We start from the raw sequence: 24,671 nt of genomic DNA on the forward strand, positions 1-24,671 counted from the left end.
GACCTCAGGTGATCCGCCCTCGGGCTCTCAAAGTGCTGGGATTACAGGCGTGAGCCACTGCGCCGGGCCTAGTCTGTATGTCAATAGGCTTTTGAAAAAAAGTGGTTGCATATAGGGCAGATCGGCTTCCTGCTATCATCGTCCCGGGATTTTGCTCTGGGACTCCGACGGGGTGCGGAACCAATGTAAGAGGGTCGAGGACATCGCCGGATTAATTTTCCTGAGAGGCCTAGTAGCTGGTTCCTTTCGCGTTTCCTGTAAGCGCGCATGCGCCGCCTGCGCTCCGCCGCTCCCGCCTCGGGCTCGGCTCGGGCTCTGGGATGTCCGCGTTGTGCGACCCTCCCGGGGCCCCAGGGCCTCCTGGGCCTGCCCCGGCCACCCACGGTCCCGCGCCTCTCAGGTAGTTAGAGCCCTTGGCACCTTCCTCCCACCGCGTGGCCCCGCGCCGATCCCCAGCCTTCTCGGTAGAAACCCGGATCCTACCTCGAGAACTCACGTCAGGGTTCTCAGAGAGATTCTTGGTCAGGTCCTCCCAGAACTCAGGGACTGCCTCACCAAAACTCAGGGCTCCAGTGCCCGCCCTCCCAAGACCTCGGGCCTGCCTCTCCCTAGACTCCGATGCCTAACTACCCTCGACCCCGAGCTTCCTCTCCCAAGAGTCGGGGGTATCATAACTCTTGGGAACCCAGCTGCCCTGGCCATTTTTGACCCTGGGAAACCCAAGATCCTGACTTCATAGAGACTCCCTGAGACCCCAGGCCCAGAAACAGAATGCAGTCCGGCTAAGATACTCCCTTATATTAGGGTGTTTTTTTGGAGGAAACAGAGGAATGGCACTGTCAGAGCCTTATCAGCACCTAGAGGATGCTGTCTTCTTTGACAGAAAAGGCGATAAGAGAAAGGGGATTTGCCGCCTTCCATAACTCTGGTTTCTGAACCTCTGAGACTGAACCCATATGTTTTAGGAGGGAAAGGGCTGAAAAGCATTATTACTTTGTGCCCTGGGACACCCTGATGTCCAGGCACATTGAGGGTGCTGGGTAGATGGTGGTTGTTGATGTGGTAGGTGACTAAGATTTTGCAGAATATGGGAAGAAACAGATATTAGGAGGGAGAGCCCTTAATAAGGGGCTTACAATTTTTTTTTTTCCCCATTAAGAGCAGATTTCAAGGTGCTTGTGTTGTGGGATGGGGTGGGGCAGGGGTGGTGGTGGAAGGTGATAAAGCTGGAATGGAAAGGTGACTTTTTTTTTTTTTTGAGACGGTCACCCTGTCTCCCAGGCTGGAGTGCAGTGGCGTGATCTCGGCTCGCTGCAACCGCTGCCTCCTGAGTTCAAGTGATTCTCGTGCCTCAGCCTCCCGAGTAGCTGGGATTACACCATGCCTGGCTAATTTTTTTGTTTTTGTTTTTGTTTTTTGTTTTTTTTTTGAGACAGAGTCTCGCTTTGTCACCCAGGCTGGAGTGCAGTGGTATGATCTTGGCTCACTGCAAGCTCCTCCGCCTCCCGGGTTCACACCATTCTCCTGCCTCAGCCTCCTGAGAAGCTGGGACTACAGGCGCCCGCCACCACACCCGGCTAATTTTTTTTTGTATTTTTAGTAGAGACAGGGTTTCACCGTGTTTGCCAGCATGGTCTCGATCTCCTGACCTCGTGATCAGCCCGCCTTGGCCTCCCAAAGTGCTGGCATTACAGGCGTGAGCCACTGGGCCTGGCCTGTATTTTTAATACAGACAAGGTTTCACCCTGTTGGCCAGGCTGGTTTTGAACTTCTGACCTCAAGTGATCCACCCTCCTTGGCCTCCCAAAGTGCTAGGTTACAGACGTGAGGCACCGCAACCAGCCTGGAAATGTTTTTAAAGCAGATATTATAGAAACACGAATATAGTCAATTCAACAAATATTTATTGACTACCTTCCATATACTATGTACCTCAATAGAAGTGGATTCAGTGTTGAAGAGCACAGAAATGGTTCCTACACTCTTGGCGAATATAGTCTGATTGCTTAACCTTGATTTCGTTCGTTTATTTTTTTGATGGCACACACAGGCTGGAGTGCAGTGGTGCGATTTTGGCTCACTGCAACCTCTGCTTCCAGGGCTCAAGTGATCCTTCCGCCTCAGCCTCTCTAGTAGCTGGGACTGCAGGCACATGCCCCCATGCCTGGCTAATTTTTTTTTTTTTTGTAGAGATGGGGTTTCAGTATGTTCCTCAGACTGATCTTGAACTCTTGTGCTCAAGCGATCCACCAGCCTTGGCCTCCCAAAATGCTGGCATTATAGGCGTGAGCCACTGGAGCCAACCTTGATTTAGCTGTAAAATGGGATCATAATAGTACCTACCTTATTGAACTGTTGTCAGGATTGAAATAATACATGCCAAGTATTTAAAAGAGTACCTGTTGATGTTCTAAGAGTTATCTATTACTGATATTATTACTGTTGTCACTGAAAGAAACATAGCTTTTGGCCGGGTGCGGTGGCTCATGCCTGTAATACCAGCACTTTGGGAGGCCAAGGCAGGCGGATTACGAGGTCAGGAGATTGAGACCATCCTGGCTAACATGGTGAAACTCCATCTCTATTAAAAATACAAAAAGAGGCCGGGCGCGGTGGCTCAAGCCTGTAATCCCAGCACTTTGGGAGGCCGAGACGGGCGGATCACGAGGTCAGGAGTTCGAGACCATCCTGGCTAACACGGTGAAACCCCGTCTCTACTAAAAAATACAAAAAACTAGCCGGGCGAGGTGGCGGGCGCCTGTAGTCCCGGCTACTCGGGAGGCTGAGGCAGGAGAATGGCGTAAAAACCCGGGAGGCGGAGCTTGCAGTGAGCTGAGATCCGGCCACTGCACTCCACCCTGGGCGACACAGCGGGACTCCGTCTCAAAAAAAAAAAAAAAAAAAAAAAAAAAACAAAAAGAAAAAAAAATTAGTCGGGTGTGGTGGCAGGCGCCTATAGTCCCAGCTACTTGGGAGGTTGAGGCAGGAGAATCACTTGAACCCAGTAGGTGGAGGTTGCAGTGAGCCAAGGTGGCACCACTGCACTGCAGCTTGGGCAACAAAGCAAGACTCTATCTCAAAAAACAAACATTCTTTTATGAGGGAAGTAATTTTATTTTATTTTATTTTTTTTTTTTGAGACGGAGTCTCGCTCTGCCGCCCAGGCTGGAGTGCAGTGGCCGGATCTCTGCTCACTGCAAGCTCCGCCTCCCGGGTTCACGCCATTCTCCTGCCTCAGCCTCCCGAGTAGCCGGGACTACAGGCGCCCGCCACCGCGCCCGGCTAGTTTTTTGTATTTTTTAGTAGAGACGGGGTTTCACCATGTTAGCCAGGATGGTCTCGATCTCCTGACCTCGTGATCCGCCCGTCTCGGCCTCCCAAAGTGCTGGGATTACAGGCTTGAGCCACCGCGCCCGGCCTAGAGGGAAGTAATTTTAATATCCCTGTTTAATATAAAAGACAAAGCTCATGCAGGAAAGGTAAGTTGCCTAACATCTTACAACACTCTAAGTCTGTTTCTTTTGCTTCCTTATAGTGCTCAGGAGCTGTCCCAGGAAATCAAGGCTTTTCTGACTGGCGTAGACCCCCTTTTGGGCCACCAACTCTCAGCCCGGGAACATGCTCGCTGTGGTCTTCTCCTGCTCCGTTCTTTGCCACCTGCTCGGGCTGCTGTGCTTGACCACTTGAGAGGTGTCTTTGATGAGAGTGTCCGGGCCCACCTGGCTGCCCTGGATGAAACCCCTGTGGCTGGTCCACCTCATCTCCGTCCACCTCCAGCCTCCCATGTCCCTGCTGGGGGACCTGGTCTAGAGGATGTGGTTCAGGAAGTGCAGCAGGTGCTGTCTGAGTTTATCCGGGCCAACCCAAAGGCCTGGGCACCTGTGATTAGTGCATGGTCCATTGACCTCATGGGGCAACTGAGCAGCACGTACTCAGGCCAGCACCAGCGTGTTCCCCACGCTACTGGCGCTCTTAATGAACTGCTACAGCTGTGGATGGGTTGTAGGGCCACGCGTACATTAATGGACATCTATGTGCAGTGCCTCTCGGCTCTCATTGGTAGCTGCCCAGATGCGTGTGTGGATGCCTTGCTGGATACCTCTGTTCAGCATTCTCCACACTTTGACTGGGTTGTGGCACATATTGGCTCCTCTTTTCCTGGCACCATCATTTCCCGAGTTCTCTCCTGTGGCCTTAAGGACTTTTGCGTCCATGGTGGGGCTGGAGGTGGAGCTGGCAGCAGTGGTGGAAGCTCTTCTCAGACCCCCTCTACAGACCCCTTCCCTGGATCTCCTGCCATTCCTGCGGAGAAACGGGTGCCCAAGATTGCCTCAGTTGTAGGCATCCTAGGGCACCTGGCCTCCCGCCATGGAGATAGTATCCGACGGGAGCTCCTGCGAATGTTCCATGATAGCCTGGCAGGGGGAACTGGAGGCCGAAATGGGGACCCCTCCCTTCAGGCCACGGTTCCCTTCCTACTGCAGCTGGCAGTCATGTCACCAGCTTTGCTGGGCACAGTCTCTGGAGAGCTTGTGGATTGCCTCAAGCCCCCAGCTGTGCTGAGCCAGCTGCAGCAACACCTTCAAGGATTCCCCCGAGAGGAGCTGGACAACATGTTGAACCTGGCTGTGCACCTGGTGAGCCAGGCCTCTGGGGCAGGTGCCTACCGCTTGCTGCAGTTCCTGGTGGACACAGCTATGCCTGCTTCGGTCATTACCACCCAGGGCCTGGCTGTGCCAGACACCGTACGTGAGGCTTGTGACCGGCTAATCCAGCTGCTGCTGCTGCACCTGCAAAAGCTGGTTCATCACCGGGGAGGGTCTCCTGGGGAAGGGGTGCTAGGCCCGCCCCCACCTCCCCGCTCGGTGCCCTTTTTAGATGCGCTAAAAAACCATGTTGGAGAGCTGTGTGGAGAGACGTTACGATTGGAACGGAAACGCTTCCTCTGGCAGCACCAGCTCTTGGGCCTGCTATCTGTCTATACCCGGCCTAGCTGTGGACCTGAGGCCTTGGGCCATCTGCTGAGCCGAGCCCGAAGCCCTGAAGAGTTGAGTTTGGCCACCCAGTTATATGCAGGGCTAGTGGTCAGTCTGTCTGGCCTCCTGCCCCTGGCTTTCCGAAGCTGTCTGGCTCGGGTGCATGCAGGGACATTACAGCCTCCCTTCACGGCCCGGTTCCTGCGCAACTTGGCACTGCTAGTAGGGTGGGAACAGCAGGGTGGCGAGGGCCCTGTAGCCCTAGGGGCGCACTTTGGGGAATCTGCCTCAGCCCATCTGTCTGACCTGGCGCCTCTCCTGCTACATCCTGAGGAGGAAGTAGCTGAAGCTGCTGCCTCCCTCCTGGCCATTTGCCCCTTTCCTCCTGAAGCCTTATCCCCCTCCCAGCTCCTGGGACTGGTAAGGGCTGGGGTGCACCACTTCTTCGCCTCTCTGAGGCTGCATGGCCCCCCAGGTGTGGCCTCAGCCTGTCAGCTTCTCACCCGCCTGTCTCAGACGTCCCCAGCTGGACTCAAGGCTGTCCTGCAGCTGCTGGTTGAGGGAGCCTTACATCGAGGCAACACAGAACTGTTTGGAGGGGAAGTAGATGGGGACAATGAGACTCTCTCAGTTGTTTCAGCTTCTTTGGCTTCTGCCTCCCTGTTGGACACTAACCGGAGGCACACTGCAGCTGTGCCAGGTCCTGGAGGGATTTGGTCAGTTTTCCATGCTGGAGTCATCGGCCGTGGCTTAAAGCCACCCAAGTTTGTCCAGTCACGAAATCAGCAGGAAGTGATCTATAACACCCAGAGCCTCCTCAGCCTCCTGGTTCACTGCTGCAGTGCCCCAGGGGGCACTGAATGTGGGGAATGCTGGGGGGCGCCCATCTTGAGTCCAGAGGCAGCCAAAGCAGTGGCAGTGACCTTGGTGGAGAGTGTGTGTCCCGATGCAGCTGGTGCAGAGCTGGCTTGGCCCCCCGAGGAACACGCTCGGGCCACCGTGGAGCGGGATCTCCGCATTGGCCGGCGCTTCCGGGAACAGCCCCTGCTCTTTGAGCTGTTAAAGCTGGTAGCAGCTGCTCCTCCAGCCCTGTGCTACTGTTCCGTGCTGCTTCGGGGGCTGCTGGCCGCCCTCTTGGGCCATTGGGAAGCCTCTCGCCACCCTGACACGACCCACTCCCCCTGGCACCTGGAGGCATCCTGCACCTTAGTAGCTGTCATGGCTGAGGGAAGTCTCCTGCCTCCGGCCCTGGGTAATATGCATGAAGTATTTAGCCAACTGGCACCTTTCGAGGTGCGTCTGCTGCTGCTCAGTGTCTGGGGATTTCTCCGGGAGCATGGGCCGTTGCCTCAGAAGTTCATCTTCCAATCAGAGCGGGGTCGCTTCATCCGGGACTTCTCCAGGGAGGGTGGAGGTGAGGGTGGACCCCATCTGGCTGTGCTGCACAGTGTCCTCCACCGCAACATCGACCGCCTGGGTCTTTTCTCTGGCCGTTTCCAGGCACCTTCACCGTCCACTCTCCTTCGACAAGGGACGTAGCCTTTTCTTGCTCTGGAAGCCCAGGGAGGTTGAGCAGTGAGAGAGGGAAGGGACTAACGTGCGACGGCAGGGTGGAGGTTCTAAGTCCTTGGCCTAAGGAGCGCTGTCACTTTTTTCTCTCCCACTTTTTTTTTCTAAATAAAATTTGCCGACTTGAGAAAACCAGCCCAGCGCTTCTGTCATGCTGAGAGCGTGCGAAGTCGGACAGCTCCTGGCTCTGGACGTTCCCGCCCCTGGCCTGAAGCCCCGCCCCCTGCGATAATTTAGAGTGTGCACTCTACCAATGAGACAGTTGCCCGGCGGCCCTCAGGCCGAACCAATCAGAAGGCCGGAAGGGGCGGGAACTAGGATACGTGGCTGAGTGCGCGTGGTGGGGCGGGAGGTTCGGGGTCAAGGAGCAAACCCGGCACAAGATGGCGGAGGTAGCGGCAGTGGCGGCGCGTAGGAGGCGGTGAGAAGCCCGGAATCTGGGGGCACGCCTGGGACGCCCCTAGATCCCCCAAGCCCCATTCCACTCCTTCCTGTGTGTTCTCTTGACACTCTGCCACCCCCGGCCTCGCGAGGAACCTTTGTTCCTCTGGAGGCGGCCTCAGACGCCTCCAGTCTCCCCGTGGTAGATCCGAGCGACGCTGGGGGCCTTGCCTCTGGGGCTCCGGGCTCCCGCCGGGCGGCTCAGTAAAGCCGCAGCTGTGCGTCTTTCTCGGCCTTGGCCGCTCTCAGCCGCCGCCTTCCTTTGGCTGCTTGCGGCGGTCAACGTCGCCGCCCCCTTCCTGCAGTGCGCGGGGTCGTCGGGGCGGGGGAAAAGATGCGGCCTGGCTTCGGGGAATGCAGCCTGTGGCCCTGCGGCCCCTCGGCTGAGCTGGAAGCACCGGGTCGGCAGTTAAGCCTGTACTACCCTTCTGGCTGTACTCCCTAGAGCTCCGAATCCTCCTCTGCGCTTGTCTTCACGTGAGCACCAGCTCTGGCTTAGTTCACTGTCCACGGTCGCTGGGCACGGCCCAGGATCCAGTAAGCTCACGGCGTGGATGGTGTTCCTCAAACACAACATGTAATCGAATGACTTGGTCCACGCTCTCTTGTTTATATTACTGGGGGAAAAAAAGATTCGAAACATACCAGCAGTGCCACAAATGTTTACTAGGACCTAACGGATATACTGAGGTGGGGTAGGCGTGTACTGTCCGAAGCGATGAAGAAAGCTTGGATCATAAACTCAGTTATTTGGGAGCCTGTGATCTGAAACAATAAATGGGTGCAACTTGCCCTGCAGCTTATTTCTGACTTTGGCCTATTAACTCCTCTCTCGGGGTGGTCAAGGCATCCGTTAATTCCTTAGGGCCCTCCAACAGGTCATACCTGAAAGATGCTTTAGAAATCCTATCTCCATTGGCATCTTTCCGAACCAATTTTACAGACTGCAAATAGGGCCCCAGAGGGTGTTTAACTCACTGTACTTCCGTTTACTGCTGCTTTTGGCAGGTGGACATGGGTCAGTGGCCGAGAGTGCCTGTTGCAGTCACTCAGGTCACTGCAGGGCCTGTGCCGCATGCCTTGCTATAGAATTTTCTAGTAGCATTTATTCAGCTTGTTTTGCTAATAGTTACTCCTGCTTGGCTTGTTAAACCACAGTGCCTGGTGTTTTCTTCATTTTTCTGTCTGGCCTGCTGTGGAACAGTTGTTTCTGGAGCTGGAGGAGTGTCCTGTGATGAGATCACAGTACACTCTGTGATCTCATTTCTGGTACTTTTCTTTTAGCTTTCAAGCAGATGCTGAAGCTAATGCTGGATAACTAGATAAAATGTGTATAATAGACCCTGTCTTTAGTTACCTTATTATAGGTTGTCAAATTTTATTTATTTGTTTGTTTACTTATTGAGACAAGGTCTAGCTCTGTTGCCTAGGATGGAATACAGGGGTGCAATCTCGGCTTACTCCAGCTTCCACCTCCCGAATTCAAGCGATTCTCCTGCCTCATCCTCCCGAGTCCTGGGATTACAGACGTGTGCCACCATGCCCAGCTAATTTTTGTATTTTTAGTAGAGACGGGGTTTCACCACATTGGCCGGTCTTAATTAATTTACTTTTTTGAGGCAGAGCCTTGTGCTGTGGCCCAGGCTGGAGAGCAATGGTGCAATCATAGCTCATGCAGCCTCAAACTCCTGGGTTCAGGCAGCCCTCCAGCTTTATTTAGCCTCCTGGGTAGCTGGGACTACAGGCACCAGCCACCATGCCCCACTACTCTTTTTTTTTTTTTTTTTTTCAAATAGAGATGAGATCTTGCTATGTTGCCCAATTTTTTTTTTTTTTTTTCAAATAGAGATGAGGTCTTGCTATGTTGCCCAATCTTCCCTTTTTGACCTCCCAAAGTGCTAGGATTATAGACATGAACCACTGTGCCCGGCGGTTGTAAAACTTTATTGCTTAGAAGAACCCTCTCACCCCCAGTTTGAAACACTTTCTCAGAGCATGCTCCTATTCTGCCTACATCGGTGTCACTGGGAGAGCATGTTTAAAATGTAGTGTCAGCTGGGCGCAATGGCTCACACCTGTAATCCCAGCACTTTGGGAGGCCGAGGCGGGCAGATTACCTGAGGTTGGGAGTTTGAGACCAGCCTGACCAACATGGAGAAACCCCGTCTCTACTAAAAATACAAAATTAGCCGAGTGTGATGGCACGCGCCTGTAATCCCAGCTACTTGGGAGGCAGAGGCAGGAGAATCGCTTGAACCCACGAGGCAGAGGTTGCGGTGAGCTGAGATCGTGCCATTGCACTCCAGCATGGGCAACGAGCGAAACTCAGTCTCAAAAAAAATAATAAATAAAATGCGATGTCCAGGCTGAGTGCAGTGGCTCTCACCTGTATTCCAGCATTTTGGAAGGACAAAGTGGAAAGACTTCTTTAGCCTAGGAGTTCAAGCAAGCCTGGGCAACGTTTTTTTCTCGTTTTTGAGACAGAGTCACACTTTGTCACCCAGGCTAGAGTGCAGTGATGCGATCTTGGCTCACTGCAACCTCTGACTCCCAGGCTCATACCATTCTCATTCCTCAGCCTCCCCAGTAGCTGGGATTACAGGCATGTGCCACTACGCCTGGCTAATTTTTGTGTATATATGTGTATATATATACACACACACACACACATATATACACACATATATATGCATATATATGCACACATATATGTATACATATATATACACACATACATGCATATTGTATATATTATTTTAGGTGGTGTCTCGCTGTGTCGCCCAGGCTGGAATGCAGTGGCACAACCTTGGCTCACTGCAACCTCCGCCTCCCGGGTTCGGGCGATTCTCCTGCCTCAGCCTGCCAAGTAGCTGGGACTACAGGTGCCTGCCAACACACCCGGCTAATTTTTTGTATTTTTAGTAGAGATGGGGTTTCACCGTGTTAGCCAGGATGGTCTCAATCTCCTGACCTCTCGGCCTGTCTCGGCCTCCCAAAGTGCTGGGATTACAGGCATGAGCCACTGTGCCCAGCCTTTTTAATTTTATTTTTTTTTGTATTTTTAGTAGAGACGGGGTTTCATCATGTTGGCCAGGCTGGTCTCAAAACTCCTGACCTCAGGTGATCCACCTGTCTCGGCCTCACAAAGTGCTGGGATTACAGGTGTGAGCCACCACGCCTGGCCTAGTTTTTGGATTTTTAGTAGAGATGGAGTTTTGCCATGTTGGCCAGGCTGGTCTTGAACTCCTGATCTCGTGATCCGCCCACCTGGGCCTCCCAAAGTACTGAGATTACAAATGTGAGCTACCGCGCCTGGCTGATTCTTAACAGACATTAAAATTTGAGAGTTTTTGTTTAGGATTTACTCAGAATCCTAAGGATGAATCCTGGATGAATATATTTGTCAACCTAACTTATTTAAATAAGCCTATTAGTCTCTTGTCTGTCATTTGATAGCACATTGGGAAACTGACAATTTGCGATAAGCTTGGGATGATGGTTCTCAATGAGACATGCCCATTTCATCCTGCTAGGGATTAGTGTGCTGTATTGTGCATCATGGTGAAGCACATGTCCCAGAGTCAAGCACAACTGGGTTCAGTTTGTTTCACCATTTACCAGCTATTCAGCCTTGGGTGAACTGTTCAACCTTTTATGCTTTAATTTTCTCATCTGGAAATAAACCCCAACCCTATATTCACCAAGAAAAGAATGAAAGAAAGGGAAAAGAAGTATGCATGTAAAGAAGTGGTTGTGAACCCAGGTTACTCATTAGAGTTGTTTAGGGAGCTTTAAAAAAACTTTAGCCAGCTGGGCCTGGTGACTCAATGCTTGTAATCCCAGCACTGTGGGAGACCGAGGCAGGTGGATCTAGGTCAGGAGTTCGATACCAGCCTCGCCAACATGGTGAAACCCCGTCTCTACTAAAAATACAAAAAACTAGCTGGGCATGGTGGCAAGTGCCTGTAATCCCAGCTACTCGGGAGGCTGAGGCGGGAGAATCCCTTGAACCCAGGAGGCAGAGGTTGCATTGAGCTGAGATCACGTCACTGCACTCCAGCCTGGGTAACAGAGCAAGACTCCATCTCAAAAAAAAAAAAAAAAATCTGATGCACAGGCTCCTCTGTGATTAAGTTAAAATCTTTAAAAGTGAGACCAGGTCACTGGTATTGTTAAAAATGGCAGGCTGGGCACAGTGGCTCACACTGTAATCCCAGCACTTTGGGAGGCCAAGATGGGAGGATTGCTTGAGCCCAGGAGTTTAAGAACAGCCTAGGTGGCCGGGCGCGGTGGCTCAAGCCTGTAATCCCAGCACTTTGGGAGGCTGAGATGGGCGGATCACAAGGTCAGCAGATCAAGACCATCCTGGCTAACATGGTGAAACCCCGTCTCTACTAAAAATACAAAAAACTAGCCGGGCGAGGTGGCGGGCGCCTGTAGTCCCAGCTACTCGGGAGGCTGAGGCAAGAGAATGGCGTAAACCCGGGAGGCGGAGCTTGCAGTGAGCTGAGATCCGGCCACTGCACTCCAGCCTGGGCGACAGAGTGAGACTCCGTCTCAAAAAAAAAAAAAAACAAAAAAAAACAGCCTAGGCAACAAAGTGAGGCTCTGTTGCTACCAAAAAAAAAATTTTTTTTTTTTTTTTTGAGTCAGAGTCATGCTCTGTTGCCCAGGCTGGAGTGCAATGGTGTGATCTGCTCACTGTAGCCTCCGCCTCCACCTCCTGGTTCAAGCAATTATCCTGCCTCAGCCTCCCAAATAGCTGGGATTACAGGCCCCCACCACCACGCCTGGCTAATTTTTGTATTTTTAGTACAGATGGGGTTTCACCATATTGGCCAGGCTGGTCTCGAACTCCTGACCTCATGATCCGCCTGTCCAGCCTCCCAAAGTGCTGGGATTACAGGCGTGAGCCACTGTGCCTGACCAAAAAAAACTTTTAAAAAAGTTAGCTGGGTGCTGTGGCTACCACCTGTAGTCCCAGCTACTTGGGGAGGGCGAGGCAGGTGGATCACTTGAAATCAGGAATTTGAGACCAGCCTGGCCAACATGGTGAAACTCCGTCTCTACTAAAAATACAAAAATTAGCTGGGCATGGTGGTGTGCTCCTGTAATTCCAGCTACTCAGGAGGTTGAGGCACAGGAATTGCTTGAACCTGGGAGGCGGAGGTTACAGTGAACTGAGATCATGCCACGGCCCTCTAGCCTGGGTGATGGAGTGAGACTGTCTCAAAAGAAAAAGCAAAAAACAAAAACTGCAGGCAGAATTGAAAACTAGTAATATAAAGTGATAACCCAGGCCCCTAGGAGTGCATTAGGGCTCAGAACATTTTAGCTATTGTTATTTTTTTCCAGCTTTGGGTAGTGATGGTGGTGTTTTGAAGATACAGGAGTGGAAATCAGAGAAACAGGCTGCTTAGGGTACTAGGGATGTTAGGACCCTAGGAACTGTAACCAGCAGGCTAGGTTTTTTTGTTTGTTTTTTTCCTGAGACGGAGTTTTGGTCCATCACTTAGGCTGGAGTGCAGTGGCGCAATCTTGGCTCACTACAACCTCTGCCTCCCGGGTTCAAGCGATTCTCATGCCTCAGCCTCCCGAGTAGCTGTAACTACAGATGCTCAACGCCACGCCCAGCTAATTTTTGTATTCTAAGTAGAGATGGGGTTTCATCATGTTGGCCAGGCTGGTCTTGAACTCCTGACCTCAGGTGATCCACCCGCCTCAGCCTCCCAAAGTGGTGGGATTACAGACTTGAACCACCATGCCCGGCCTCATCTTTAGCTCTTTAACTCTGCATCCACCCAATACCCTGCCCATGGAAAGGTGTAGCTTGCTTTGTTTCTCTGTTCCATACATATGCTACTACCATTTCCTCTGAGACTGGCTGTTACTGCTCCTTTCCTCTGAGAGGCTGATGTCACCAGAGTCAACACCAGGGCCTCTGAAGGTGAAAGATCCTCTGTCTACTCGCCTTTATTTTATTTTTATTTTTTATTTTTGAGAAGGAGTTTCGCTTTGTCGCCCAGGCTGGAGTGCAGTGGCGCGATTTCGGCTCACTGCGAGCTCCACCTCCTGGGTTGATGCCATTCTCCTGCCTCAGCCTCCCGAGTAGCTGGAACTACAGGCGCCTGCCACCAAGCCTGACTAATTTTTTGTATTTTTAGTAGAGACGGGGTTTCACTGTGTTAGCCAGGATGGTCTCGGATCTCCTGACCTTGTGAACTTGTGATCCACCTCAGCCTCCCAAAGTGCTGGGATTACAGGCGTGAGCCACCGCGCCCGGCCTCTTTTTTTTTTTTTTGAGACAGAGTCTCGCTCTATTGCCCAGGCTGGAGTGCAGTGCCCCAATCTCGGCTCACTGCAAGCTTCGCCTCCCGAGTTCATGCCTTTCTTCTGCCGCAGCCTCCGGAGTAGCTGGGACTACAGGTGGCTGCCACCATGCTCGACTACTTTTTTTTTTGTATTTTTAGTAGAGACGGGGTTTCACCGTGTTAGCCAGGATAGTCTTAATCTCCTTCCTTGTGATCCGCCCGCCTCAGGCTCCTAAAGTGTTGGGATTACAGGCGTGAGCCACTGTGCCCAGCCTACTCTGCCTTTCAAAGGGAAGGTGTGAGTGAGCCAGCTTCTCAGGCCTGATTCTTAACCCCATGTCCACTCTGCCTTCTTTTCTGTTTGATGTTACTCCATCTTTCTTCCCCCTTTCCTCAACTATCTTAGTGCTGTGACAGGAAAAAGTTTTTCCTTTTGAAGGGGGCCCCTTCCTGACCCCCATGCTGATTGCTCCATCTTTATCCTTTTCTCCATAGGTCTTGGGCATCTTTGGTACTGGTTTTTTTAGGGGTCTGCCTGGGGATTACCGTCGCTGTGGATAGAAGCAACTTTAAGACCTGTGAAGAGAGTTCTTTCTGCAAGTATGATATTTCTGGGAGAAAGGGATGGAATGTAGGGTAATGTGGGAGGTGTCTGTGGCAGATGGAGTGCCTAAGGACACTGCAGGTGATAGAGGGACCTAGGGACGTTGCAGGTGGCCCCCTACCTTACTTCCCAACCCTTCACTTGGCAGGCGACAGAGAAGCATACGGCCAGGCCTCTCTCCATACCGAGCCTTGCTGGACTCTCTACAGCTTGGTCCTGATTCTCTCACGGTCCATCTCATCCATGAGGTCACCAAGGTCAGGGGAGACAAGGAGGAGTCTGGTGGGGGTGGGACAATGGCTGTGGGGTAATTTGGAAAGGGGGAAATTGTGGCCAACATTTTGTCCCAGCCTAACCTTTGAACTCTTACTTTACGAAGAAATGTGATCTTGGCCTTTAGGCAAAGGGCTCAAAGGAAGAGACACCTTAGGAGAGAATGGGTTCAAGGCCGGGCGCGGTGGCTCAAGCCTGTAATCCCAGCACTTTGGGAGGCCGAGGTGGGTGGATCATGAGGTCAGCAGATCGAGACCATCCTGGCTAACATGGTGAAACCCCGTCTCTACAAAAAATACAAAAAACTAGCCGGGCGTGGTGGCGGGCGCCTGTAGTCCCAGCTACTCGGAGGCTGAGGCAGGAGAATGGCGTGAACCTGGGAGGCGGAGCTTGCAGTGAGCGGAGATCGCGCCACTGCACTCCAGCCTGGGTGACACAGCGCGAGACTCCGTCTCAAAAAAAAAAAAAAAAAAAAAAAGAATGGGTTCAAAGGGCATTCCATGGTGTAACCCCTTTCCTCTCTCCAGATCCAAACCTCTGTCCCCGCAGGTGTTGCTGGTGCTAGAGCTTCAGGGGCTTCAGAAGAACATGACTCGGATCAGGATTGATGAGCTGGAGCCTCGGCGACCCCGATACCGTGTGCCAGATGTTTTGGTGGCTGATCCGCCAATAGCTCGGTAAATTTTTCCTGAGAAGCATCCATTTCTGTGGCCCCTTTCTCCTTCCTGATGGACCTTTTTTTGGTTGCTGACATTCTTTCCCACAATAAGGTAGCAGTTAACTAGCATAGCACCTTGCCATACTTCTCAACCTTTCCTCACCTCTTCTTCTGTTTCACTTTTCTCTTTACCCCTTTATCCTCATTCATTCATTCATTCAGCAAACAAGTATTGCTTTCTCCTCCCTGACTGGCCTGGGCTAGGTGCTGGTGATATAAGTAGAAATAAACAAGGCCCTGTTATTTACAGATCTAGTCCTCCAGGTATACCATGTCTGCCTGCCTGCTTGTTTGCTTCCTTCCTTCCTTTCTTCCTCCTTTCCTTTTCCTCAGATATTCAGAATAGGATTACTCAGATTATTGTGTGATGATACCCTGTCATCAGTGTTCCATGCATCCATCTGTGACTTTCTCTAAATACATAATTTGGAAAATAACAGTGGCCGGGCGTGGTGGCTCACGCTTGTAATTCCAGCACTTTGGGAGGTCGAGGTAGGCGGATCACTAGGTCATGAGTTGGAGACCAGCTTGGCCAACATGGTGAAACCCCATCTGTACTAAAAATACAAAAATTAGCCGGATGTTGTGCTAACCTGTAATCCCAGCTACTCAGGAGGCTGAGGCAGGACAGTTACTTGAACCCAGGAGGCAGAGGTTGCAGTGAGCCGAGACTGTGTCACTGCACTATAGCCTGGGCGACAGAGTGAGACTCATCTCAAATACTCCACCCTGTAAACTCTCCCCTCAGCCCAATCGTATCTCACTGTCCTGTACTCTTGACTGCTCTAGATGTAGGTAGTTGTTACTCTGAAGCTTATCATTCCTTTGCCTTTTTTTTTTTGTTCTTACAGTTATGTGTGTATACCTGTGCACATATATATCTGTGTGCCTAAGCAATAAACTATATATTTTTTTTGTTTTTGAGCTTTACAGAGGAAGTATGTTAGTGCATGTGGTCTTCTGGGGTTTCCGTTTTTCACATAACTTTAATTCTGTTTCATATAGTTCTAGTTCATTCATTTTTACTGCTGCATATTATTATGTTGTATGAATATACCCCAGCTGATTAATCCATTTCTAGGTTGATAAGCCTTGGGGTTGTTTCCAGTGTTTTGCTAGCCAAAGTGTTGCTATGAAACTTCTTGTACGTGTCTCCTGTTACCCTTGCGCAAGAGTTTCTCTTTGGTGTTTAACTAGGAGAGGAATTGCAGGATTGTAGAATATGGAGATGATCAACTTCCCAAGATAAAGCCAAAGTGGTTTACCAATTTACACTTCCACCAATGATTTATAAGAAGGCCTCATTGAAGCCGGGCACGGTGGCTCATGCCTGTAATCCCAGCACTTTGGGAGGCTGAGGCGGGTGGATCAAGAGGTCAGGAGTTCAAGACCAGCCTGGCCAACATGATGAAACCCCGTCTCTACTAAAAATACAAAAGTTAACTGGGCTTAGTGGAGTGTGCCTATGATCCCAGCTACTCGGGAGGCTGAGGCAGGAGAATTGCTCGAACCAGGACCCGGGAGGCGGAGGTTGCAGTGAGCCGAGATTGCACCACTGCACTCCAGCCTGGGCTACAGAGGGAGACTCAGCCTCAAAAGAAAAAAAAAAAGGCCTCATTGATCTCCATCATTTCCAACACTTGATACTGTTGTTGGACTTAAGTTTTGTCACTGGCTTCCGTATAAAATGACATCTTATGGTGGTCTTGGCTTGGTTGTCTTTCCTGGTTTCTTTTATTTGCTTTTTAAAAATTTTATTTTATTTTATTTTATTTATTTATTTATTTATTTATATATATTTTTTGAGACGGAGTCTTGCTCTGTCGCCCAGGCTGGAGTGCAGTGGCCGGATCTCAGCTCACTGCAAGCTCCGCCTCCCGGGTTCACGCCATTCTCCTGCCTCAGCCTCCCGAGTAGCTGGGACTACAGGCGCCCGTCACCTCGCCCGGCTAGTTTTTTGTATTTTTTAGTAGAGATGGGGTTTCACCATGTTAGCCAGGATGGTCTCGATCTCCTGACCTTGTGATCCACCCATCTCGGCCTCCCAAAGTGCTGGGATTACAGGTTTGAGCCACCGCGCCCGGCCAATTTTATTTTATTTTGAGACAGAGTCTCGCTCTGTCACCCAGGCTGGAGTGCAGTGGCGTGATCTCAGCTCGCTGTAACCTCCCCCTCCCGGGTTCAAGTTGTTCTCCTGCCTCAGCCACCTTAGTAGCTGGGATTACAGGCGCGTGCCACCACACCTGGCTAATTTTTATATTTTTAGTAGAGACAGGGTTTCACAATGTTAGCCAGGCTGGTCTCAAACTCCTGACCTCAGGTGATCCACCCGCCTCAGGCTCCCAGAGTGCTGGGATCTTAGGTGTGAACCATCGTGCTCGCCAAGGTGTCTTTAAAAGAAAACACAAGGGCACAGGGCACAGTGGTTCATACCTGTAATCCCAGCACTTGGGAGTCCGAAGAGGGCAGATTGCTTGAGTCCAGGAGCTTGAGACCAGCCTTGGCAACTTTGCAAAAGCCTGTCTGTACTGAAAATAGAAAAATCAGGTGTGGTGGCACGTGCCTATGGTCCCAGCTACTCAGAAGGCTGAGGAGGGAAGATTGCTTGAGTCTGGGAGGTGTAGGTTGTAGTGAGCCAAGATCTCGTCACTGTACTCCAGCCTGGGTGACAGACCCAGACCCTGTCTGGAAAAACAAAAACAAAACCACGCATACATACTTTTGCTGCACATGGTGGCACGTGCCTGTAGCCCGAGCTACTCATGAGGCTGAGGCAGGAGGATCTCTTCAGCCCAAGAGTTTGAGGCCAGCCTGGACAACAAAGTGAGACCCCATCTCTTTCAAAAAAAAAAAAAAAATACAGTTTTCTTTTTTTCTTTTTTTTGAGATGGAGTCTTGCTGTGTCACCCAGGCTGGAATGCAGTGGCATGATCTTGGCTCACTGCAACCTCCGCCTCCTGGGTTCAAGCCATTCTCCTGGCTTAGCTGCCCCAGTAGCTGGGATTACAGGCGTGCACCACCATGCCCAGCTAAGTTTTGTAATTTTAGTAGAGATGGGGTTTCACCATATTAGCCAGGATGGTCTCGAACTTCTGACCTCGTGATCTACCCACCTTGGCCTTCCAAAGTGCTGGGATTATGGCGTGAGCCACTGCGCCCAGCCAGTTTTCATTTTAGTTTTAGATTTATAGAAAACATGAAAGGATGAGAGTTTGCACTTATCTGCACCCAGTTTTCCCTGTTTGTTTGTTTTCAGATGGAGTCTTGCTCTGTTGCCTGGGCTGGAGTGCAGTGGCACGATCTCAGCTCACTGCAGCCTCTGCCTACTGGATTCAGGCGATTCTTCTGCCTCAGCCTCCCGAGTAGCTGGGACTACAGGTGTGCACCACCACTCCTGGCTAATTCTGTATTGTTAGTAGAGGTGGGGTTTTACCATGTTGGCCAGGCTGGTCTCAAACTCCTGACCTAGTGATTCGCCCGCCTTGGCCTACCAAAGTGTTGGGATTACAGGCGTAAGCCACTGCGCCCAACCTTCCCTATTATTTTTTTTTTTTTTTTTTGAGACGGAGTCTCGCTGTGTCGCCCAGGCTGGAGTGCAGTGGCCGGATCTCAGCTCACTGCAAGCTCCGCCTCCCGGGTTTTTACGCCATTCTCCTGCCTCAGCCTCCCAAGTAGCCGGGACTACAGGCGCCTGCCACCTCGCCCGGCTAGTTTTTCGTATTTTTTAGTAGAGACGGGGTTTCACCGTGTTAGCCAGGATGGTCTCGAACTCCTGACCTCGTGATCCGCCCGTCTCGGCCTCCCAAAGTGCTGGGATTACAGGCTTGAGCCACCGCGCCCGGCCCCTTCCCTATTATTAATATGACTGTGGTTCATTTGTGATACCTAGTGAATTGATAGTGATACATTATTTACTAAAGTTCATACTTGAGGTTTCTTTAGTTTTTGTGTATATTATTTTTCTGTTCCAAGATTTCATCCAGGATACCCTATTACATTTAGTTGTCATGTTTCCTTAGGCCTCCCTAGACTGATAAAATTTCTTAGACTTTTCCTTTTTCTTGATGATCCTAAAGGTATCTTTTGATGAACAGAAATTTCTAATTTTAATGTAGTTACATGTGTCAGTCTTTTACCTTCTGGTGTTAGCCTTTTCTTTGTTGTGTTTAAATAGTCCTTCTTTACCTCAAGGTCAGAAAAAACATATATATATATATGTATTGAGACAGAGTCTTGCTCTGTTGCTCAGGCTGGAGTGCAGTAGTGCGATCTCGGCTCACCACAACCTCCGCCTCCCATGTTGAAGTGATTCTTCAGCATCAGCCTCCCGAGTAGCTGGGACTACAGGCGTGCGCCACTATGCCCAAGTAGCTGGGACTGCAGGCGTGCGCCACTATGCCCAAGTAGCTGGGACTACAGGCGTGTACCACTATGCCCAGCTACTTTTTGTATTTTTAGTAGAGATGGGGTTTCAGTACGTTGACCAGGCTGGTCTCAAACTCCTGAGCCATCATGCCCGGCCAAAAATATATTTTTAAATTTTCTTTTTTTTTTTTTTTTTTTTTTTTTTTTGAGACGGAGTCTCGCTGTGCTCCCAGGCTGGAGTGCAGTGGCGTGATCTCGGCTCACTACAAGCTCCACCTCCCGGGTTCACGCCATTCTCCCGCCTCAGCCTCCCAAGTAGCTGAGACTACAGGCGCCCGCCACCACGCCCGGCTAGTTTTTTGTATTTTTAGTAGAGACGGGATTTCACCATGTTAGCCAGGATAGTCTCGATCTCCTGACCTTGTGATCCACCCGCCTCGGCCTCCCAAAGTGCTGGGATTACAGGCGTGAGCCACCGCGCCCGGCCTTAAATTTTCTTCTAACACTTTTGCTTTCATTTATTTACTTATTTTGAGATCGGGTTATGAGACTGGCAAATTTTTGTATTTTTGGTAGACGTGGGGTTTCGCCATGTTGCCCAGGCTGGTCTTGAATACCAGGGCTCAAGCGATCCACCTGCCTTGGCCTCCCAAAGTGCTGGGATTATAATTGAGAGCCACTGAGCCCAGCCTAAACCTTTTACTTTTAAATTTTAAGCAGGCTGGGTATGATGGCTTCTGCCTGTAATCCCAGCACTTCAAGAGGCTGAGGCGGACAGATCACTTGAGGTCGGGAGTTCAAGACCAGCCTGGTCAACATGGTGAAATCCTGTCTCTATTGAAAATACAAAACTTAGCTTGGTGTGGTGGTGGGTGCCTGTAATCCCAGCTACTCGGGTGGCTGACGCACAAGAATCACTTGAACCCAGGAGGCAGAGGTTGCAATGAGCTGAGATTGTGCCACTGCATTCCAGCCTGGGTGATAGAATGAGACTGTCTCAAGAAAAAAAAAAATTTAAATCATAATCTTTCTGCAGTTGATACTTGTATCTGGCATTAGATATATGATATCAAGAAATCAGGCGTGGTGGCTTATGCTTGTAATCCCAGTGCTTTGGGAGGCCAAGGAAAGTGCATCACTGGAGGTCAGGAGTTTGAGATTAGCCTGGCCGACATGGCGAAATCCCATCTCTACTAAAAATACCAAAAAAAATTAGCCGGGTGTGGTGGCACCTGGCTGTCATCTCAGTTACTTGGGAGGCTGAGTCAGGAGAATTGCTTGAACCTGGGAGGTGGAGGTTGCAGTGAACCAAGATTGTGCCGCTGCACTCCAGCCTGGGCAATAGAGTGAGACTCCATCTCAAAAAAAAAAAAAAAAAATCATTTTTCTTCATATTTGGAAAATCATTTTTTTCCCTATATGGAAAATGTTTTTTCAATTCCATTTTTGAATAGTTCTCCTTTCCTCTCTCATCTGCGATGTCACCTCTTAGTATTTAGTACATTTAAAAAAGTAATAAGTGGCTGGGCGTGGGCTCAGGAGTTCAAGACCAGTCTCAACATGGAGAAACCCCATCTCTACTAAAAATACAAAATTAGCTGGGTGTGGTGGTGCATGCCTGTAATCCCAGCTACTCGGGAGGCTGAGGCAGGAGAATTGCTTGAACCTGGGAGGCAGAGGTTGCGGTGAGCCGAGATTGCACCATTGCACTCCAGCCTGGGCAACGAGAGCGAAACTCCGTCTCAAAAAAAAAGAAGGGTAATAAATATCCTTGGGTCTGTTTCTGGGCCCTTTATTTGGTTTTGTTGATTAACTTGTCTGTCCCTGCTCTGTTAGCACACTGCCTATTTCTCTTAGCAGGTAGATTTCCCTCTATCTTCTGAAGTGTCATTACTCCTCTCGGCCCTTTGTACTTCCTTATATTTCTTTTGATATATTTCCCAGGCTTTCTGTCTCTGGTCGTGATGACAACAGTGTGGAGTTAACCATGGCTGAGGGACCCTACAAGATCATCTTGACAGCCCGGCCATTCCGCCTTGACCTACTAGAGGACCGAAGCCTTCTGCTTAGTGTCAATGCCCGAGGACTCTTGGAGTTTGAGCACCAGAGGGCCCCTAGGGTCTCGTGAGTATAGGGGTTGGGACTGCAGGGAACCTAGTGTGAAAGAGCACAGGGGTGTTGTGAGGTCTGGCACTGGGAGGAGACAGGGTGGCGGGACAGCCAGGTAGGGGCTGGGGGCTGGGAGAAGCTCTCTGTCAGGGATGGTAGGAACCAGACCCGGGTGCGGTTTTTTCCATTTCCTGTACAGATCAGGAGGCAATCACTTTTGTCCCTGAGCTGTGGCCTGGGCATCTCTGGGAGGCCTGCCTGGGTCTGTGTCTCCTTCTTCCCCTTCTCACATCATCACATTTCCCAGATTTATTTTCTTTCTTTTTATTTTTTATTTTTTTTGGTTTCTTTTTCCCCATCTCTGGAAGTTTGTCGACTGAAACTCACTTTTATGTTTCTGTTTTTGTGTTGGTTTTGTGCCTCTTTTTCCCCTTCCCTACCCATCTCCTCCTGCCCCAGTTTCTCGGATAAAGTTAGTCTCACGCTCGGTAGCATGTGGGATAAGATCAAGAACCTTTTCTCTAGGTAAATCCATGGCCACCGGTACTGTATGTGTTCCTCTGCCCTTACCCATTCCTCACTGTAGCCTTCAGGGGGAGGTGCCCCAGACCCTTCCAGCCTTTCACTCACCCCACTTTCCCCTGCTGTGTGATACCTGGTCCCGTTACCTGTTACCCTGGCTGGGAGCCCCCAGAAGAAGGAAGATGAAATACTCAAAGTCAGGTCCTTAAGGAGTGTAGGGAGCTTATTGCTTTGCCAAGGGATGGAGCTATGCTGCCTGTTGCTGGGGTTTCTGACTCTCAGCTGAGGGCCACCTAAGGTTCTGGGCAGAGCTACTTGCCCTTGAAAGCATTTTTTGGCGGAACCTCTTGAAGTCCCCGTGTATATCTGTAGAGGCTTGGTATAGTGTGACCCACATGCTATACCTTGTGGGTCATACCTTGCTATACCTTGCAAAGCCCTTGTGTCAGGCCAGGAGCCTGACGCCCAGGGAGGGCAGTTGGGGGCACAGTCTTTCAGTAGAGGCAACAGAGCCAGGATTGGCATTCATAACCCAGGCCCCTGAATCAGCCTGCCTGTCTCTTCTGGGATGTTGGCAGAGGTTGGTGTACAGGCCTGTGCCTCCTGGTGGCACTTACTCCTCATTTTCCTTTCTCATTTCTCTCCCCATCCTTTGCAAACTTATCTGCTCATTGTGGGTTCCCTCTCCAAGCTTTAACATTTAGTCCCTTCCTCCAATGCCTTCGTTCCTTTGGACCCTTGGCTCTCTATTCCCCAACCCCTCCTTCCACTAGCCCCTCGTCCCTGCCCCCTCTGGATTGGAGCAGACAGCTCTCCTACCTTCCAGGCAAGGATCAAAAGACCCAGCTGAGGGCGATGGGGCCCAGCCTGAGGAAACACCCAGGGATGGTGACAAGGCAAGTTGGAGGGGGTGGGTGGTTGGAGGATTGGGCTGACTGGGAGGCTGGAGGGGATAGGCCCATGAGAAACTTGAACTTAGTCTCACCATCAGGGATGGGATTTAGTTGATGGGAGTGGGAAAAGAGAACTGGTATGATTGGAGAGTGGTCCTCTTTTCTTCTTAACAGCCAGAGGAGACTCAGGGGAAGGCAGAGAAAGATGAGCCAGGAGCCTGGGAGGAGACATTCAAAACTCACTCTGACAGCAAACCATATGGTGAGGGGCTTGGGTTCCTTGGGTTGAGGTGCAGGGCTCCTTTCCACGCAGCTCTGAAGCTTGTTCTTTGTTTTTCTTCTAGGCCCCATGTCTGTGGGTTTGGACTTCTCTCTGCCAGGCATGGAGCATGTCTATGGGATCCCTGAGCATGCAGACAATCTGAGGCTGAAGGTCACTGAGTGAGTCCTGTGGTGACATCAGGAAGATGGAGGTGGGCACGAAGGAGTCAGGCCTTTAGGGAGATGGGTGTGCACATTGGATACTCCAGACAAGCGTGGGTAACTTCCTGTGTCCAGAATCACCTTTGGTGATAAAAAATGTTTTGAGAAAGGACAGAGGAACCATTGCTTATCTCTCACCTGTGTCTGTGGAGTGGAGTCAGCGTATACTGCAGCCTGGGGCCAGTTAGCAGCCCGAATCTGTCTGTTTGCCTGCAGGGGTGGGGAGCCATATCGCCTCTACAATTTGGATGTATTCCAGTATGAGCTGTACAACCCCATGGCCTTGTATGGGTCTGTGCCTGTGCTCCTGGCACACAACCCTCATCGTGACTTGGGCATCTTCTGGCTCAATGCTGCAGAGACCTGGGTTGATATATCCTCCAACACTGCTGGGAAGGTGAGAGCACAGGCATGGGGAGAAAGGAGGGAGTGAAGTTTCCAGGCCTTGAGACAAATAGGTATACTGGGGGCATTAGCTCTTTGGGGCCTGGGTGAGAGAAGGGGCCCTGGGCCTGGTGGGCAGCGTTTGAGTTCCCTAATCACTGCCAGATGACACATGCCCACTCACATTCTTAGGGAAGGCATTGGCTATTCTGGACTGACGGAATGCACTTATTATCAGTGTGTTGTGTGCTAGGTACTCTTCTGGGTGCTGGGGATACAGTGTTAACTGAGGTTGAAAAGGTTCTGAGCTGGGTGTGGTGGTTCATGCCTGTAATTCCAGCACTTTGGGAGGCTGAGGTGGGCAGATCACCTGAGGTCAGAAGTTGGAGACCAGCCTGGCCAACATGGCGAAACCTCATCTCTACTAGAAAAACAAAAATTAGCCAGGTGTGGCGGCGGGCGCCTGTAATCCCAGCTATTTGGGAGGCTCACGCAGGAGAATTGCATGAATCTGGTAGGCGGAGGTTGTGGTGAGCTGAGATTTCACCACTGCACTCCAGCCTGGGTGACAGAGCAAGACTCTGTCTCAGAAAAAAAAACAAAGGTTCTGACTCACAGGGAGGAAGACATGTTAAACACATAACAAAGGAGGCAAGATGGGACCGGGCATGGTGGCTCATGCCTGTAATCCCAGCACTTGGGGAGGCTGAGGCAAGAGGATTGCTTGAGGCCAGGAATTCGAGACTAGCCTGGGCAACATGGCAAGACCCCATCTCTATAAAAACGTTTGAAAGGCCGGGCGCGGTGGCTCAAGCCTGTAATCCCAGCACTTTGGGAGGCCGAGACGGGCGGATCATGAGGTCAGGAGATCGAGACCATCCTGGCTAACACGGTGAAACCCCGTCTCTACTAAAAAATACAAAAAACTAGCCGGGCGAAGTGGCGGGCGCCTGTGGTCCCAGCTACTCGGGAGGCTGAGGCAGGAGAATGGCGTGAACCCGGGAGGCGGAGCTTGCAGTGAGC

General features: G+C 51.0%; 2 protein-coding genes across 2 annotated transcripts in view; both read left to right on the top strand.

Annotated features, from left to right (window-relative positions):
- Positions 1 to 268: 268 nt before the first annotated feature.
- On the top strand, positions 269 to 6,680 carry INTS5 (integrator complex subunit 5). The gene is made up of 2 exons (XM_025356443.1): positions 269 to 400; positions 3,536 to 6,680. Exons 1-2 carry the CDS (start codon positions 321 to 323, stop codon positions 6,513 to 6,515), a joined length of 3,060 nt encoding a protein of 1,019 aa, XP_025212228.1. The 5' UTR covers positions 269 to 320; the 3' UTR covers positions 6,516 to 6,680.
- A 127-nt stretch (positions 6,681 to 6,807) lies between these two features.
- Positions 6,808 to 24,671, top strand: part of GANAB (glucosidase II alpha subunit) — a 21,828-nt gene continuing 3,964 nt past the window's right edge. Inside the window, exons 1-10 of the mRNA XM_025355770.1 lie at positions 6,808 to 6,966; positions 13,793 to 13,897; positions 14,050 to 14,158; positions 14,724 to 14,851; positions 21,202 to 21,381; positions 21,826 to 21,891; positions 22,715 to 22,784; positions 22,956 to 23,043; positions 23,126 to 23,222; positions 23,481 to 23,693. Coding sequence (XP_025211555.1) covers positions 6,929 to 6,966; positions 13,793 to 13,897; positions 14,050 to 14,158; positions 14,724 to 14,851; positions 21,202 to 21,381; positions 21,826 to 21,891; positions 22,715 to 22,784; positions 22,956 to 23,043; positions 23,126 to 23,222; positions 23,481 to 23,693 — 1,094 coding nt within the window. The 5' untranslated portion in view covers positions 6,808 to 6,928. The remainder of the gene's footprint in view (positions 6,967 to 13,792; positions 13,898 to 14,049; positions 14,159 to 14,723; positions 14,852 to 21,201; positions 21,382 to 21,825; positions 21,892 to 22,714; positions 22,785 to 22,955; positions 23,044 to 23,125; positions 23,223 to 23,480; positions 23,694 to 24,671) is intronic.

This window comes from Theropithecus gelada, chromosome 14 (assembly GCF_003255815.1).
Source record: "Theropithecus gelada isolate Dixy chromosome 14, Tgel_1.0, whole genome shotgun sequence".
Taxonomy (NCBI): domain Eukaryota; kingdom Metazoa; phylum Chordata; class Mammalia; order Primates; family Cercopithecidae; genus Theropithecus; species Theropithecus gelada.

Excerpts from the sequence above, each read along its gene's own strand:
- INTS5 (XM_025356443.1), top strand. The coding sequence starts at position 321 with ATGTCCGCGTTGTGCGACCCTCCCGGGGCCCCAGGGCCTCCTGGGCCT. Across the intron at positions 401-3,535 it reads CACGGTCCCGCGCCTCTCAG|TGCTCAGGAGCTGTCCCAGG; the intron begins GTAGTTAGAGCC and ends GCTTCCTTATAG.